At 41.9% G+C, this 18,270-nt stretch overlaps 1 protein-coding gene across 1 annotated transcript in view; it reads left to right on the forward strand.

Moving 5' to 3' along the window:
* Positions 1-3,438: 3,438 nt before the first annotated feature.
* The window catches only part of borcs5 (BLOC-1 related complex subunit 5), a 75,688-nt gene continuing 60,856 nt past the window's right edge, over positions 3,439-18,270 (forward strand). Inside the window, exons 1-3 of the mRNA XM_080191021.1 lie at positions 3,439-3,750; positions 11,384-11,471; positions 14,333-14,479. Of these exons, the coding sequence (XP_080047147.1) occupies positions 11,417-11,471; positions 14,333-14,479 (202 nt within the window). The 5' untranslated portion in view covers positions 3,439-3,750; positions 11,384-11,416. The remainder of the gene's footprint in view (positions 3,751-11,383; positions 11,472-14,332; positions 14,480-18,270) is intronic.

Below are 18,270 nucleotides of genomic sequence, written 5' to 3' on the forward strand. Positions count from 1 at the left end.
GGTGTGGCACTGCATTATCTTTTGACTTGAATTCAAATTCTCAAAATGCCGTGGTGGGATTTGAACTCATTAGTCCAGATTTTTGGATCAGTATTCCAATTACGCAAGCTCTACACTATGGTACCCAAAGCAAATTACACAACTTGGTACTTGTTTTATTGCATTGGAGCAGAAGTGTGTTGTTAAATTGGTAACCTAGGATTAAAGTAATACACAAAATAATCAAAAGAAATTCTAAAGAAATCTTTAATTAAGCTCACTTGCTTTCTGTTGAGGCTGGAGAATTGTTTTCTAGTTTAACCATTTTTAGCTTGCTTCAAGAGTACACCACAGGGAGAGAAAAAAAAACCCTTTAGAATCGTTTTCAGGAATTAACTACAGTCAAATCCAAATCCCCGGAGAGGAGACCTGATTTTCACGGAATACTGGTGCAACTCCAGGCTGAGGTGTGCCACCTGCTGGTTGTGAAAATGTATTACATAAAACACAAATGTGAGCCGTACCTACAATCAGGAGAGCAAACTGTAGACGGGAACAAATCATAAGGAGAGGAATATGACAGAGTCCATTCAAGACTGTTATAATGTTCTCGTTGATTTTACTCATTTCCAGCAATTTTCCATCTACGAAAGATGATGGACGCACAGCAAATAAATCCATTTCAGATTAGATGTCTTCAACCTTGCTGATGGCTCTGCCACAGTTGCTGAACATGAAGCTACCAATTGTCATTGCAGGTTGTTGTTTTCGGTGTTGCCTAGTCACTGGTGATGCATGCCAGCCAGCCCACAGGAATTGTCACCATTTTCCTATGTGGCCAGCCAATGACTGACTGGGTGATAGTTGATAGGGCCTTCATGTTACATTTATGAGCATCCTTAAAGCAGAGTTCTGGATGTCTCACCCTGATCATCTTGCTCCAGCTGCGTCACCAGACAGAAAATCCTTGGGTATGGGACCATCTTCCACTCTGACATTTTCAAAGTCCTCAGAACTGTATCACCTCATCCACCAAAAAGTAATTATACATAATAAATATGAATTATTTATAAGATATATAGATGGTCAATAATACAGACACAAGCCTATCAATACCAATTGGTGGAAATCATGTTGTATTTTTTCACATTTAACGAAGAGTGAAGGATAGAGTTGCTGCAAGGGGTAAATTTTAATATACCGAGCTCATTCTACTCAGTCTTGCCTTATATTTCCGTTCCTTCCAGCTACTCCCACTGTCCCAGTTGCCACCAGTGTCCCAGCTGCCTGACATTTCCGTAGCCCAAAACCAGTGAGTTGCCTTTGATTGTTCATTTGGTATTCACAGCTCAAGCCTCAATTTATTTACTAAGAATTCCATTATATTTCTTGCTGGAACAAGAAATCTTGGGCTGATTAAAACTGTAAAACACCCCTCTATCTCTGTAATCTCCTCCAGCCCTGCAAACCTTCAAGATATCTGCTCTCTAATTCTAGCTTCTTGCATATCCTCGATTTTAAATGCTCCACCATTGGTGGCTGTTTCGTCTTCAGTTGCTAAGGCCCTAAGCTCTCGCATTCCTTCCCTAATCCTCTTTACATTGATTGTAATACAATACAATCAAATTTACAGATGATAATACAATATTGATCACATTTAACTCAGATTAAGTCAAATGTTGCAGCATTGAATGCTCATTGTGTCTGTTTCCTATGAGGAGTGAGCTTGGCTCAGTCAGTTTGGGAGTAGCACTATCATCATGTAGTGGGTGGCTATGTTTTGATTGACATGGAGTTTATGGAGAGAGCATGATGAGAAGTTTGCAAGGAAATTAGTGAGACTGAGTTGAATGATAAAAGCAGGGGTAAAGGTTTCAGCAACAGTGGGACGAGATAGGCAAGGAGGTGGGATTAGATATTCCTTGTTAAAGATAGGATTTGGATTTGTAAATCAGGTTTCTGGCGCACAGGAGGCAGAGGTTTTGCTTAGCCTGAATCATTCTCAGAAAGTGGTAGGACAAGAAATTAGAGTTTATGTTTCCATTTTCATGTTCGTTGGAATGAATTTTCATTCATCAATACTCTGTCAGTCAGGAGTTATGATCATGGCGGTGTCTGTTGGACATTGGAAGCACTATCTTTTGTTATATGGAAGCTAGCCTGTGCAGCAAATGGTGTGACTGAGAGACTCATGTAGACAAAGAGAGAGGCACGGATAGAACATGAGACACTACAGAAATAACTGTACAGAAAGAGAAACCTTTCCTGGGGATGTGCTGGCTATGTTGGGACAGGTAAGAGTGGAAAAGTGGAGAATGTTGTGGTTAATCATGTCAAAAAAAAACCTTGGATCATGGTGCATCATGGCTTCAGCTGCAGAATTTGGAGAATTTTGCCAGGGCAGCTTCAGCAATGTTATCAGGACTGAAGGAATGTGAACTGGGTCATTACAACAACAACTTGCATTTTTATAGCACCTTTAATGTTGTAAGACTCAAGAAATTCAGAGAAAAAGGAGGATAGAAATGAGATGATAATTGAAACTGAAGAGGGATGGGCCTTTGTGATGGGGAATTAATAGGTTTGAAAATCAAAAAATGTCTGAGCAAAGAGAGCCCATTAGCTTAGGGTTAAGAAATTATTTCTAATACTTGACTCAGAATTGCTCCACTGATGTTTACAGAATTGGAATTCAGTCTAGTACCTGGGAGCAGCTTATATTCAAATAATATCCTCCTGGCAACAGACAGTCTGCAGTTTTTATACCCTTTCACAGCCAGCTGGTGGTCTTTCTCCTCTGGGCTGACGTGAATCCATTGAGTCCATCCCTAGGGATGGGTGAATCAAGCTCAGCTTTCCTTTGGTCCACAATAGGAGCCTTGTAACAACTGGCATTGGATATCTCTGACCGCCCTGGAACTGGAGAACCAAACTTTGCAGTTTGGTTCTCTTGGTGAATCTTGAAAACTATTTTTTCTAAAATTAACCCAAATATTACTCTTTTTAAAGTTTTCCCTCATCTTTTTGAACGTGTAGAATACGTGCATCTGTTAAGTGATTTAGTCCTGTTTCAATATTGTGTTCTTTGGAAAGTGAATTGAAATAAATTTGGGGTTGACATTGGTCGACACCTGTTTGCATTTGTGGTTTAATGTGAGATATTGGTTGGAAAGAATGAAATAAGTAGGAACAGGCCAGGGTATTGGGTAATGTTGGTAAATGACTGGGCTCACGATCCGAGAGGTCATATCTCAGTTTTCATTCTGAGGTCTAACATCTCAGGCAGTTGATCTGCTCATTGCTACCACTATCCACACTGAAAATCAAATGCTTGCAACCGATGCGTGCAAGTGAACGCCGGCGTTGCTGATGTTGGTTACGCCTGGAGGAGCGGTATTAGCTTGCTGCTATTTTGTCTCCGGGGTTTGAGGGTGACCCGGAAGTGAGCAGTCACTGTGCTGCTTGTGTTGTGTTGCATTTACCGGGCGGAATTGTAACGGGGTGTGGGCGGCGGTGTATCCATTCGGAACGTTGCCCGGAGAGTGCGAGCCCGTAGGAGGCTATACCTTTGCAGAGAACAGCTGGACTCTGGCTGAGAGACTGACAGAGGGAGAGGTTTGAATGTTTTACAGCAAGGTTGGGAATACAGCAGGCCCCGCACTCTGGAAAGACATCTTTATTTTGTTGGGAACTGTGTCCACGCGTGCCGCTGTTTAGAGGAACAGGGGCTTGTTGGTTTTGTGTGTTTCCCACACACACTTTCAGCTCCAGGTAAAGCTGTTACACTGAATGCACTGCTAAATGGTTTTTTTTGAAAAAAGGGAATCAGTCTAGTCACGGGTAAATAAAATGTAACCGAGATTCTGTGGTTTGAGGAATTGGGGCGGGTGTTAGTTTAGTGTTATATAGTGAGCTGTGTCTTGAAAATGAATTGAACTCTGCTGCAAGTGTTAGGAATGATGCTATGGGTGGAATGAAGGGTATTGTTACTGAAATATCTGTGCAGCATGCAAATTAAGATCTCGAAAGATTTATTAAAAAAAAATTTGTTTACAGGTTTCTTAAAGCGTTTTGAATGGATTACACCTTTTGTGCATGTTGCTAGGTGATTATACCAGATAGTTCAGGAGTAATTATTTGAAAACCTTGCCCATAGTACAGGTTGGATATTTTGATTTGATTTATTGTCACATGTGTTAGTATACAACGACCAGTATTGTTTCTTGCACATTATACAGACGAAGCTTACCATACGTAAGATGCAGAATCCAGCGGCCCAGTTATAGCTAGGATGCAGGGAAAGAGTAACTTAATTTGGGGTAGGTCCATTCAAAAGTCTGGCAGCAGGGAAGAAGCTGATCTTAAGTCGGTTGGTACGTGACTGCAGACTTTTGTATCTTTTTCCTGACAAAAGAAGGTGGAAGAGAGTATGCCCAGGGTTTATGTGGTCTTTAATAATGCAGGCTGCTTTTCTGACGCAGCTTTAAGGGATTGTCCTTGTTTAGTTCCACAACTACCTATTCAGTTGTAACTAGAATGTCTCCAACAATGACTTTTCTTCTGCTGCTTGCCCCCTTCCCATTCCTCATCTATGTGCTGCCCCTTGGTGACGTGATCTGCAATCTTTGTTGACTCCAATACTGTATTTGTCTGACTGCTTGTCTAATATTAAATCTTTGATTGCAGTTTTCTCTTTTGGGAAGCCTGAAGTGATCGTCTCCAGCCTCCAGTATAACCCCATAGTTGCCTCTCCCAGGCTGTTTCAAGCTGAACCAGCCTATTCACAATTTCAACATTCTTCCGATGCCCACATGCTGTACGTCACAAAAACAATTTACTTTCACCTTTGACACCAACTGTCTTAGCTGAAACCCTGACTACTGCCTTCATCACTTTAAACTGATTATTCCAATACTCTCCTGGCTGGCCTCCCATCTGCCACCATTCTGTCAAAACTTCATTCTGGGTATGCAACTGTACCATCTGCTTATTGCCCCTGTCCTTGCAGATCCATGTTGGTTCCCAATCTCCCTCCCTGCCCCGCCAGCAAAACCTCCAATTGAAATACTTGATGGTGCCCCAGCCTATTTCTGTAACCTCCTCTGACCTTCAGTGCAGACCACTCTCGCAGACCCACCATTAGCAGTTCTGCCTTTTAATATGTGCCTGAACTTCCTCTCTTAATCTCTTCTGAATCTTCAACTCTCCTCGCTCCTACACGGTCTCCTTGAAACCCAGCTCTTTGACTAGGCCTCTGACCACCCCTCCTTTGGCTCTGTGTTCAATTTATTTTCTGATTATGCCTCTGTGAAACATCTTGGAATAACAGAGCAACAGAATCAGTTCAATCAGTAAAACCTGTCTTTGAGTAATAATACAAATTGATGAACACTTGTCTCCATATTAGGTGGGTTGTCTTGTTTGACTTAAAGCAACGTAACTTCTAATTCCCCTCTTGCATCTGAACCTTCTGTGACCTTGCACATTTCATGGTAAATTTTGTTTGAGATGCAGCCCCTGATATCTGCTGGCAAGGGTTCCAACTTGTGCTTGTCAGTTGCTAATGGCCTATTAGTGAATATCCTCAAAGGAGTAGTTTAGCAATGTGTTTTGGGGATTAGTGGAAACGTGCATGCCAGTGATGTTCAGGAATGAAATTAACTCTTAATGACAGACTGATATCTGAGCTAGGGACATATGCAATGCTGGAGGGCACAGGTAATGCCTGACCAGCCACCTCTGTCACTATTGAAGCTTGGAGGTGAGAGCTGTGGAATTTTTCTTTCGTAATTCCGGATAATCCTGCAAGACAGTATGTGTACCTGTGGAGAAATCCCAAATTTGGGTGTCAGTTTCTCAGCAGTTTGGTTTAGAGATTCTTAAAACTCCTATTGGATTTTTCACACCTGTCAAAACATTTGGCTGATCAAAAATAAATCTCCACACTCAGAACCCCTCTACATCATTTGGGTTTCGTTTTAGTTTGCTTATTCAGAGGATGTTTAGATGAGTTGTAACGAATTGGATACTTTACTGTTGAAAAGTATTTGTCAAGATAACAGCAACAATTTGTGTATAATGTACTAAAAATTATTGTTTATATTGTACACAGCCTTTTGTTTGAAACAGTTATTTTAGCTGGACATATTTCTGTGAAACAATTCACTGCAATATGGTTGTATTCATTCTTTTAACAGGAGTCAGTACAGGGACAGTAAGAATCTGTCCACTTTGTGCTGAAACCTGAACCAGTTTGCATCAGGAGCGGCCTAGTGGTTAGCGCTGCTGCCTCACAGTGCTGGGGAACCGGGTTCAATTCCTGGCTTGGGTCGCTGTCTTAGATTTTGCACGTTCTCCCTGTGTCTGAGTGGGTTTCCTCCGGGAGATCTGCTTTCCTCCCTCAGTCCGAAGACTTGCTGGTTAGGTGCATTGACTATGCTAAATTCTCCCTCAGTGTACCCGAGTTGCCAGAGTGTGCCAACTAAAGGATTTTCATTGCAGTGTGAATGTAAGCCTATGGGTGACTAATAAATAAACATTAAAACTGCCAAGTGAAAACCAAAATATTTTCTAACAAATGCTGGGGCCTGTAAGGTCAAAAACAATTCTGTTTTGTTTCTTTTGTTAAATTACAAACCATGTTGGATAATGAATATTGCTAACTTTTGTTTGCAAATAACTGCATTCAAACCTGAAATTGTCGTAACTACTAAACAGGACATCCTCCTCTCCCAAGAGTGTGTTTTCTAAGCATATTTAAAAAAAATTAAACTACAGAAAATGTGCATTGAGCAGTCCAGAACTAACAATTCCAGTTGCAGAATGGTTGTGAGTGCTTTAAGATCAATGTGTATGTGTTGGGTGTGATTTTTACCACCTTGCTGCACCCAGCGATTGGCCTTGAAAGAGCGCCAAGCTTATTAGCATGACATTGATTGGATTTCACTATCATTAGGAAGTTCAGTATGCTTAGTTTGCACCTCTCAGGCAAGATATTGCAACGATGTGAATCACTACTGGTCTGCACTAGTGCAGCTGGTCACCCCAGGGAGCACGGAGACCAGTGACAGTGACCAGTATTGGGGTTATGGCTGGACAGTGCCCAGGCACCTTGGCGGTGCACCCCAGTATGGCAGGGGCAGTGCTGGCGTGGGTGAGGAAATGACAAACGAGAGAGCAGGGGTATTCAGGAGGGTCTTGCCATGGTGAAACGGAAAGGGGGTCATGGGGGAGTCAGTTAGGGGACCCATTGGTAGGGCCCTGATGCCCCAAATAGGCGACCCATGTGGGAGGTGGGGGGAAGAATTTCCTGGTGTATTAAGAGATCGGGGCAGCCTTGTGACGTGGCAGTCGAGCGCTCTGAAGCTGTTTCACCGGTGTGTTTAGGCTGAGTCATTCCTGCATCAGCGCCAAGCTCCCAACTCTCCAAAAGAAAATGACCAGAAGTTGAAAGATTGTGATTTGAAGTGTGCCTGAGAGACTGGTGTGGTTCAGCTCATGTTTCTCACTGTTGTGACATTTAGGAAATTTTTTGGAAACATGCAGCCTGTTGTCTTTACTGGACAAACACAGTAAAAAGTCTGATTAGTTCTAATCAGTAATCTGTAAACTGTGTTGTCAAATAGGAGGCAGAGAGTGGGGGTCAATGGGTGCTATTCGGATTGGCGGTTGGTGACTAGTGGAGTGCCCCAGGGGTCGGTGCTGGGGCCTCAGCTATTTACCATTTATATAGATGATCTGGAGGAGGGAACCGAGTGTATGATGTCGAAATTTGCTGATGACACCAAGATTGGAGGAACGGCAAATTGTGCAGAGGGTGTGGAGAGTCTGCAGAAGGATCTAGATAGGCTGGGCGAATGGGCCAGGAAATGGCAAATGGAATTTAATGTTGGCAAGTGTGAGGTGGTCCACTTTGGTAGGAATAATGGTAGGAAGGATTATTACTTACGTGGAGAAAAACTGCAGCAGGCGACGGTGCAGAGGGACCTCGGGGTCCTTGTGCATGAGTCGCAAAAACCCAGCTTGCAGGTGCAGCAGGTGGTCAGGAAGGCGAATGGGATGCTGGCCTTCATAGCGAGGGGGATTGAATATAAAAGTAGTGAGGTCTTGCTGCGGCTGTATAGGGCATTGGTGAGGCCGCAGCTGGAGTAGTGTGTGCAGTTTTGGTCGCCGTACTTACGCGAGGATATTTTGGCCTTGGAGGGAGTGCAGAGGAGGTTTACTAGGCTGATACCGGAGTTGAGGGGGTTGAGCTATGAGGAGAGGCTGAATAAACTAGGCTTGTACTCGTTAGAGTTTAGAAGAATGAGGGGAGATCTCATTGAGACGTATAAGATGATGAATGGGATGGATAGGATAGAGGTGGAGAGACTCTTCCTGCTCAGAAAGGACAGTAGAACTAGGGGGACACAGCCTCAAGATAAAGGGGGGACGGTTTAGAACGGAGCTGAGGAAGAACTTCTTCACTCAAAGGGTGGTGACTCTCTGGAATTCTCTGCCCGTTGAAGTGGTGGAGGCTACCTCGCTAAATATTTTTAAGACGCGGGTTGATGGGTTTCTGATAAGAGAGGGGATTAAGGGTTGTGGGGAGAGGGCGGGAATGTGGAACTGAGCCACGACAGATCAGCCATGATGTTATTGAATGGCGGGGCAGGCTCGAAGGGCCAGATGGCCTACTCCTGCTCCTATTTCTTATGTTCTTATGTTTATATGCTCTGTCTGAGGCCAGAACTCTCCATTCACCTGACGAAGGGACAAACCCTGAAAGCTTGTGAGTTTACTATCAAATAAATCGGTTGGACTTAAACCTGGTGTTGTCAGACTTTTTACTGTGTTTACCCCAGTCCAACGCCGGCATATCCACATCATGTTTACTGGACAAACACTGACATAGGAATCTTGAGTTCAGTGACAAAGGAGTGGCTCTGATCATTTGCCTCTTGTGACCATTGCCTGCAGAGTGTTTGCAGGCTTTAGAGAAGAGTTCCTTTAATCCAGTGCCTGCTTAGCATGATACCATCTACAGGGGACCTGTAGCACCTCTGAGTAGGATAAGTAACAGCTTGGCTCATCAGTCAGATTGCTGAGACTAATTCAAAACTAAAAATTGGGTGATGGGGGGAGCTTATAAATTAGAATTAAATAAAAGTTGCCAAAATCCCAGAGGACCATAGGTTGCTCTTCCCCTTTTTGAGAGAGAGGGAGAGAGGTCTGACTGGTGGTGATTTAACCACACCTCAAGTGAGGGGCAAGGTTTAGAAGACAGGGCTTTCAGCTGGTACTGAAATTGAACCAATGCCATTGGTGTTGTTCCATATCATGAACCAGCTGTCCAGCTAAACTGACTCCCTTATTAAATTCAGATATTGCAGAGCACACAAAATAAAGATGATAAACACAGATGGGGTTAAAAGAGAGAAATAAGAGACACAGAAAATTAAAATATATTTTGAAAAGCTCTAATATTAAATTTGTTATGATTGAGCCTTCACACTTCCAAAATCAAAATTTCTCACTTACCATACAGTTTAAAAACTCATTTGCTTCTGAATGTACCAGTCCTAGAGACATTAAGACATTTTTAGTGCAGAGTTTGCAGAAAGTTCTACACATTCAGCCATTGCAGACAATTCAGTGTTGAGTTGATCAGTGAGGACTGTTAGAACTTGTGGAGGAGCAGGATTTCCCTACCAGCCACTTATTGATGTCCACCCACCTGCAGACAGAGGTGTTGTACAGTTTACCCATTAATGGCAAAAGTTTCACTATTATTTTTATTGCAAACTTCAGGCTGTTGTCTTTAGGGCATATTCCGTATCACACAAGCAAAGTAACAATGCTGAAAGAGTTGCATAAATAGACTAATTGTAACAAAGCAGGATTGCTTTGAACAGGAGAATTCAGGATACCTGAACTGTAAACTATGATGTAAACATAATTTTCTGCAGCAATTAAACAAAAAATACTGGAAATACGCAGTTTAGACAATATCTGTAGAGGAAAAAATACAGTTTATATTTAACTCTCTGATATTATTTCAGAACATCTGCAGCAGTTCTAGTTTGCAGGTGCATGTCAAGTGAATGACTAACATGATGTCACCAGACAAATGTCATGCTGTTATAATACCCATTCTCTTCAAATTGCCAATTCAATCAAATCCATTAAATAGCACCAAATGTTCCTTTCTGCATTTTGCAGTTGTTATAGCATAGAGGAGCCTTTCAGCCCATTGTGTCTGTGTTGGCTCTCCAAATGTACAATGCCCGTAGTATTATTCTCCTGTAACCCTGCATGTCTTTACTTTTTAGATAATTATTTTGCTGTATCTTTTCAAAATTGTATAAAATTTAATGCTTAATTTCCAACCATACCATAGGGAAAACATAAGATCTTTAGCTTACAAATCTATTCCTGTGTTGTGCTTTGTACAGTAGAATACACAGCTTGATTTCAATTAAAACGTTTTCGATATGGCGTCATGCAGATGAAGCCCTAGAGTGCTGTGATGCAGAGTACTATGATGCTTATTTGTCTCTGGGATTGCAAATGTTGTGCTGCAGATACCAGCGCCTCCAGAGGCAAAACAAGAACACATTCAACATTTGCCTCCTAGTGGCTGGGTACTGAGCAGCATGGGGGAAACCGCAAATCCTTCTTTATTCCTTCGTGGGATGTAAGTTTCTCTGGCTAAGCTTAAATGAGTTTGCTGTTTATGTGGTTAGGGAGCTGTGAAGGACAGAAAATGTTCAATTGACAGCACTTCTTAAAACTTCCCTTTTTGACCAAATTTTTAGTCACCTGACCTAATATCTCCTTGCATGTTTGTGTCATTTTATAACGATCCTGTGAACTGCCTTTGGACAGTAAGAAGTCTCACAACATCAGGTTAAAGCCCAACAGGTTTATTTGGTGGCACAAGCCACAAGCTTTCTGAGCACTGCCCCTTCATCAGGTGAGTGGGAGTTCTGTTCACAAACAGGGCATATAAAAACAGAAACACATTACAAAATAATGGTTGAAATGCAAATCTTTACAGATAATCAAGTCTTAAAGGTACAGACAATGTGAGTGGAGAGAGGGTTAAGCACAGGTTAGAGAGATGTGTATTGTCTCCAGACAGGGCAGTTAGTGAGATTTTTCAAGCCCAGGCAAGTCGTGGGGGTTACGGATAGTGTAACGTGAACCCAAGTTTGTGAACAGAACTCCCATTCACCTGATGAAGGGGCCATGCTCTGAGAATTTGTGGCTTGTTGGACTTTAACCCGGTGTTATGAGACTTCTTACTGTGCTTACCCCAGTCCAACATCTCCACATCATAACTGCCTTTTGGGACAGGATGTTTTGTTAAGTTAAAGGTGCTGTACAAATACAATTGTTCTTGTAACTCTGTTTGGTTGTGCAGGGTTGAGGCACTCTGGGACCACATTGCAATACCATGGGAGCTGAACAGAGCACGTACGATAATAAGCAACCAGAATGTCATGTGTCGGGTAAGTAACTGTTAAAGCACTGCGTCATCATTGACATTCATTTCAGTCTAACCCAGCTGATGTCCTGTTCCCTACCGATGAACAGATTAGTATTAAAAAAAAGCTAGAGTTCAGCTTCTACAATATTGTGAGTAGATACACAAGCACAAAGGTAACTTTTAATTAAAAAAAAATGAATTGTTAGTACTTTAAAATCAATTTAGTGAATAGGATCCAATTTGAGCTCAATACCCAAAAGATCATTACATCAGGTGTAGCACAGCTGATTGATCAACTATTGTGCCACTTCAGAACTTCCAATGAATAGTCATTCAAGCTGTTCCAGAACTTGAGTGGAGCAGATTGTATTGTCTGGGTCTGTACTTGATGGAGTTTAGAAGGACCAGAGAGGATCTTATTGAAACTTACAAAATACTGAAAGCCTGGATAGAGTAGACGTGGAGAAGATGTTCACTGAGTGTGTTTAAGACAGAGATGGATAGATAGATTCCTGGTTGATAAGAGGATCAAAGATTATGGGGGAAAAGGCAGAAAAATGGGGTTGAAAAACATATTAGCCATGATCGAATGGCGGAGCAGACTCAATGGGCCAAATGGCCTAATTCTGTTCCTATATCTTATCTTTGAGATGTGTTTTGGTTTAGATTCCCCACTGATGGTGTCTGCTTCTGAGTGCTGTTGCCTTTAGCTCTGTAGCTGAAGACTCACTGCAAGACAAGCAGTTGACAGTCTTTAAAAAGACCCATTTTGGATGTGTATTCAGTTCAGGCAGGCAAGCAGAAATTATGTAAAAACAAAAGCTGGATTTTAAATAGCCAGCTGCACTAAATCAGATGCTGACATAGTTGATCAGAGATTTGAAACATTTTTTGGTGACTGAGAAGAATTAGAACACAGTAGGTGAGTTTGATGATTTGCACTAATCAAGATATACAATGGAAAGACATGTATAATTTGTTTTTGGGTATCGTAGTATGCATGCTATATTATAAATGCTGGCTTTCTCTTTATATGAAGGTATTGTAAAAGCATGATCTAGGGAAACCTTCTTGGTAAAATCACCCTAAGTTATCATTGCTCCTTTGAATCAATTACTGTTGGCAGAAGGATCGGAATGGTAAAGCTTTTGAGTTTTTTGGTGACCAACCAAATGAATAAAACAATCAAAATGTACTACATAACTACTTTTGTGCCTACTCAGTTGTCAATTCTGTTAACTGTGGGGGGGCTTTTCCTTTCTCCACTGAATTGATTACATGGGCCATTTGTATTGAAAGTGATATGATTTTTGTCTGGAGGTGAGATTATTGGTGAATTAACTAAAATATGATTTTTGGAAGCAGTATATGGGACAGGTTTTTGCCTTGTCTGATTCCATTGCAAACAAAAGTGAAATGCGGCACAGGAACTTACTTGAATTGATGCAAAATATAAAACGTGTCAGTGTGGAGCTTGTAGATTAAGTGTCAAATCAGCTTTACTATTCCTCAGTTATCCCACCACTTCAAAAAATGTTTAACGATGTCAGTATCCACATGAAGTAATATCTATTTTGTAGTAACAATCTTGGATTTGCTTTTTCTCTGCTTTTTTGTATCTTTTTGCTTGTCTGTGTCTCTTGTTCCATTTCAATCTCTTTTCCACTTGTTATTCTTTCCGAATCTGTTTCTTTAGTGTTCCTGTCTCTCTCTCCCTCTTATTTCCTTCTCTTGCCATTCACTCTTTTTGTTGGTTAATTTAAGATATGGTACTATATGGTTTATAGTGGTACCATCACGGAGAGCAAGGCAGCTGGTGGAATTCTAATTCAACTAGTTAATAAACATTTAGAATTGAAAGCCATTCCCAGTAATGGTGCTGTAAAGCTATCATCGATTGTTGTTTAAAAAATCCATCTGTTCACAAGTTCCTTCAGGGAAGGAATTCTGCCATCCTAACCTGGTCTGGTCTACATGTGACTCTAGTCTCGCTCTGTTGATTTTTAATTGAACTCAGCCAGTCAGCAATTGGGATTGGGGAACAGATGCTGATCCTTATGAGTGACACCCACATCTCATGACCGGATATGTTTCTATTTATCCACTTTCACCCCCCTCTCTCTCTATGGGGGTGGTTTTCCCATCGCACTGCACTAATTTTTTAGCACGGCGTGAGAATAGCATGTGGGCCAATTCACACATACGTTCCTGCCATGCGCGCATCTCGTCGCGCCGGATATCCGGCACTGGCAGGAACAGCAGGTAAGTGATTTAAATCTTATTTTAATGTTATTTAAATATGATTAGCAGGCCCAGGACTGAAGTCTTCGGGGGGTGGGGGTTCTGCCGGTGGTGAGGGGGAGGGGAGGAAGGAGATTGTCACTGCTGGGTGGGGGGGAGGGGGTGGTGGTGAGGACTGGAGATCGGGGCGCTCTGGGAGGGAGGGTTGGTTTTGGGATTAGCCCACGAATGGATGGGGGGGCCATGTGGTGGGGTGGAAGGGCAGCACTTGGAGGATTCCAGGCTGGTCAGCAATCAAACGATTTACATCAGTTTTCCCATGAATTCAACACTTAGAACATTTTTGGGAGAATCATCATTTTGTTTCTGTCTCATCACTTGTTTTTTTTCTCTTCCCCTTTTCCTTTCCTCTCTCTTATTTTTAACCGTTTACCTTCCTGCTCTTCACTTTTTCCTTTCCTCTTTTTATTGTCATCATCTCTGTGCCGTGACCAGACTGTAGCTTCAGTGTTCATTGAGCTTGTGGCTTCTTTAAAAGATACATGTTGCTGTATTCATTTTCATGGACAGTTTGTCTTTGTGCATGTTTGTATCCATCAACAACTATGTTAAGATGTGTGTAACTCTGTTTTTCTTCTTCAGCAACAAATTCTCCAGCGAAGCAAAGAGCTAAAATGGATGACATCATAGTTGTTGCTACGGGAACACAGCAACCTGCTCGAACCACATGGAATGATCCAGATGTTATCAAACTGCACGAAATTCCTACCTTCCAACCTCTGCTCAAAGGTAATGCTAAGTCATCCAGCATCTGAAGCACATGGCCTATAACTATTACCTAGATATAGTTAAATATCACTTGCTTTCATTTGTTACATCTAAATAAAGATATCACTGGTCCCCATCTGATCTAATAATTCCTTCCCTTCTACATTCTATTTCCCCAAATAAATCTTTGTCCACTTCTTATGCAAGTCTTTTGGACATTTTTACTGATTCTGTGCCACCTGTCTAAAGTGTGTATTTCTGTATTGAGGCCTGAGGCATATCATACTTGTGAGTAGATTGAATTTGTATCTACTTTGCCTGATCACTATGCTATAATATTACCAAAATGCTGTGCTTTACTGAAGATATTTAAATTCAGAACTTCTATTTCCTGCAACCCATGGTGCAATTATTCCACATCATATTAAATGTGTTGTTATTTTTGCTGATTACTTGAATATTTTTCCACTCATTGAGGAGGTCGGAACACTGGGACTCAGCTATATGACTAGATAATGTTATCCATGTCAGAGGGCAGGATTTTTTTTTGTTTTTCTAGAGAGAGCACTGAGGTTCTATAGCTGGAGTTACTGACTTTTAAACTTTATTCTTTAGAAGTTTTTAGAGTTTATTTATGTCGCAAGTCAGCTTACATTAACATTGCAATGAAGTCACTGTGAAAGTGGGCAAGGCTGCGTTTATTATTCATCCTTTATTGCTCTGATGTAGTGGTGGCCTTTCTTGTAAAGCTGATCTTGCGGTGATGGTGTTGGCAAGGGATTCTGGGATTATTGCCCAGTGAGGATGAATGATGTGTATCTAAGTTTAGATTTGTGTGCAACCTGGCAGTGATGGTGCACCCACAGCATTGCTGTTTTTGTTCTTCTTGTTTGGAGCAACTTTAAGTTTTAGTAATGTATTGGTAAATTGTGCATGTAGCTGTAGACTGCTCTGTCCCAGGAATGCTGTTGTGGCTATACCCACCCAGGTGAGTTTGGAACACTCTATCATGTTCTTGACTTAAAGATGATGGAGAAACTTTTGAGGGGTCAGGTGAGCTAGTTGTCCAAGCGGACCCGGTGCTCTGGCTTGTTTGTGTAACAGTATTGATATGGTTGGCTGTTTCTTGGGTAGTCAGTGTACCGAACAAATTCTTCCACACAACTTCCCGTGATTAACCAAGTCAAACCTCAGTTGCTGCAGAAATGAGATCCTTGTGGGCTTTGGCTTTAGACCACTTTCTAACGTTGGTCCCTTGACCTTCAAATCAAGTCAATCGATTGGATTTCAGTGTCTTACCAATCTTACTCGAGACTATCTACATATGGTCATTTCCTATTCTCAGCAGTGGGGTTGTCTCCGGCATACCAGTGATCTGCATTCTGATGTGCATGAGGAAGACAATTTACATAAATTCAGAAAGACTATTGTCTCTGGGAGTTGTTGTACACAGTAAAAAGTCTGACAACACCAGGTTTTAGTGCAACTGATTTATTTGATAGTAAACTCACAAGCTTTCGAGGGGACTCCCTCTTCGTCAGGTGAATGGAGAGCTCTGGCCTCGGACAGAGCATATAAAGCACAGACAGTTTAGAGATTACTGATTAGAATGCGAATCTTTACACCTAACCTGCTGTTCAAGTCCTAAAGTGGCTGACAATGTGTGTGGAAGGAGCACTGATCACAAGTTAAAGAGATGTGTATTGTCTCCAGACAGCACAGTGAGTGAGGTTTTGCAAACCCAGGCAAGTCACGGGGCTTACAGATAGTGCGACATGAACCCAAGATCCCTGTTGAGACCATCCTCGTGTGTGGAACTTGGCTATCAGTCTCTGCTCAGCAACTCTGCGCTGTTGTGTGTCGTGAAGGCCACCTTGGAGAACGCTTACCCGAAGGTCAGAGGCTGAATGCCCGTGACCACTGAAGTGTTCGCCAACAGGAAGGGAACTGTCTTGCTTGGTGATTGTCAAGCGATGTTCATTCATCTGTTGTCGTAGCGTCTGCATGGTCTCCCCAGTGTACCATGCTTCGGGACATCCTTTCTTGCAACGTATCAGGTAGACAATGTTGGCCGAGTTGTTGTAGGCAGTGTCTGAGAGCAATAAAACAGGCTGCCGCTTTAATGACATGTCCTGGGTTTCTCACAAATCTAAACTTAGATATATGCACGTTTCACGAATCTGGCTGATGTTAACTGTAGGGGTGTTCCAACTTGGAAACATTGGTTCATGTTTGTCTATGGGAACGGTGCAAGAGATTTCGTGTAATATCCAGTGAGAGCAATAGCCAGTCCAGTTGTACTATGACACATATTAAAGACTATTTATTATAATGAAGAAAAGACACAAATACATAGGTCTATAATAGTTTAAAGTTTATTTATTAGTCATGAGTAAGGCTTACATTAACATTGCAATGAAGTTACTGTGTAATTTCCCTAGTTGCCAGATTCCAGCGCCTGTTCAGTTCAATGTACCTAACCAGCACGTCTTTCAGACTGGGAGGAAACCGGAGCACCCGGAGAAAACCCATGCAGACACAGGGAGAACATGCAAACTCCACACAGACAGTGACCCAAACTGGGAATCAAACCCAGGTCCTTGATGCTGTGAGGCAGCAGTACTAACTATTTGCTAACCACTGTGCCACCCCTAATAATTTAAGACCGTTAAGTACAAGACTAATAAACACACCCACAAGTTTATGTAGGAATTACCCTTTTGATTCAAAGTACATTTACACGATCTGAACACTTCAGGACTTGATCTTCCCCAGCAACATCCAATCTGTTAAGTCTGTATGTAAAGGCGAGCTTATCGTTACCACACTGCATATGATTGAGCAGTTATTCTGGAGAATCTCTGTTCTTGGTTCAATGAAGATATGGCTTTTAACTACTTCCAGGAAGATATTCTGCACACTGCCTCTGGTCTACTAACCAGCACTGGCTTACAGGCTGCTAGTTGAACTCTGCTGCTATATGGACAGTTCCTCCTGTTTCCACAAAAAGTTTGCCAGTTCTATCATTGTTTCCCTTTGATGATACTCTCTATATATGGGTATCTGTCCCATTGGCTTTTGTTGGTTCACACGTTAGCATATGTATGTTTTCCCTGAATGGTTTCATTGTCTCTTCAACTATTTCCTATTATGATATATTTCTTTTTTGAATTGGCTAAAGCTGCTAACCTTGTTATTGGGTCTCATCCTGTGAAATACGTTTTGAAATGCTGGTTGCTTTGGACCTGCTGACACATTCATGACATTAGTTAAACTGTTTTTATTTCCTTTGATCATATTTTCCTGTCCATGAGCACAAACTTGCAATAATACTCACGCACCCAGTCTAACAGGTGAATCTGGGGTAAGACAAAACATTCCACCCTGGCTAAAACAGATCCGATCCTCATTCCCAGCGTATGGCTGTAACATAATATTCCTCCTTTTTTTATAAGCCACTTGTGTCAGGAACTCTCTTTTTCCTGTCCTGATCATCATCCCCACGCACTTGGCTTCTTTCTGATCCCAAGTGAACCCACAGGTTGGTGCTGCATTTTCTGTTACATTATACAGGCAAACAAAAGTATCCATCTCCAAGTACACCTAGACAAAGCTAACCAAGTGATCTCATCACTTGTGCCATGTATCTAAGGTTTTGGTGATAATGTGACACATGACCCTGATCCTCTACAACAATATTTTGGCTCTAAAACAATGATTAAGCTTTCTCCTTTTAGGCCAAGGTAATACAAAACCAACGCTAGCGTGCCCACAGTACTGGTCCTCAGATGGCACTCACTGGGTGTACTTGT

The sequence above is a fragment of the Carcharhinus amblyrhynchos genome, chromosome 6 (assembly GCF_965287045.1).
Source record: "Carcharhinus amblyrhynchos chromosome 6, sCarAmb.v2.hapA, whole genome shotgun sequence".
NCBI classification, from domain to species: Eukaryota; Metazoa; Chordata; class Chondrichthyes; order Carcharhiniformes; family Carcharhinidae; genus Carcharhinus; species Carcharhinus amblyrhynchos.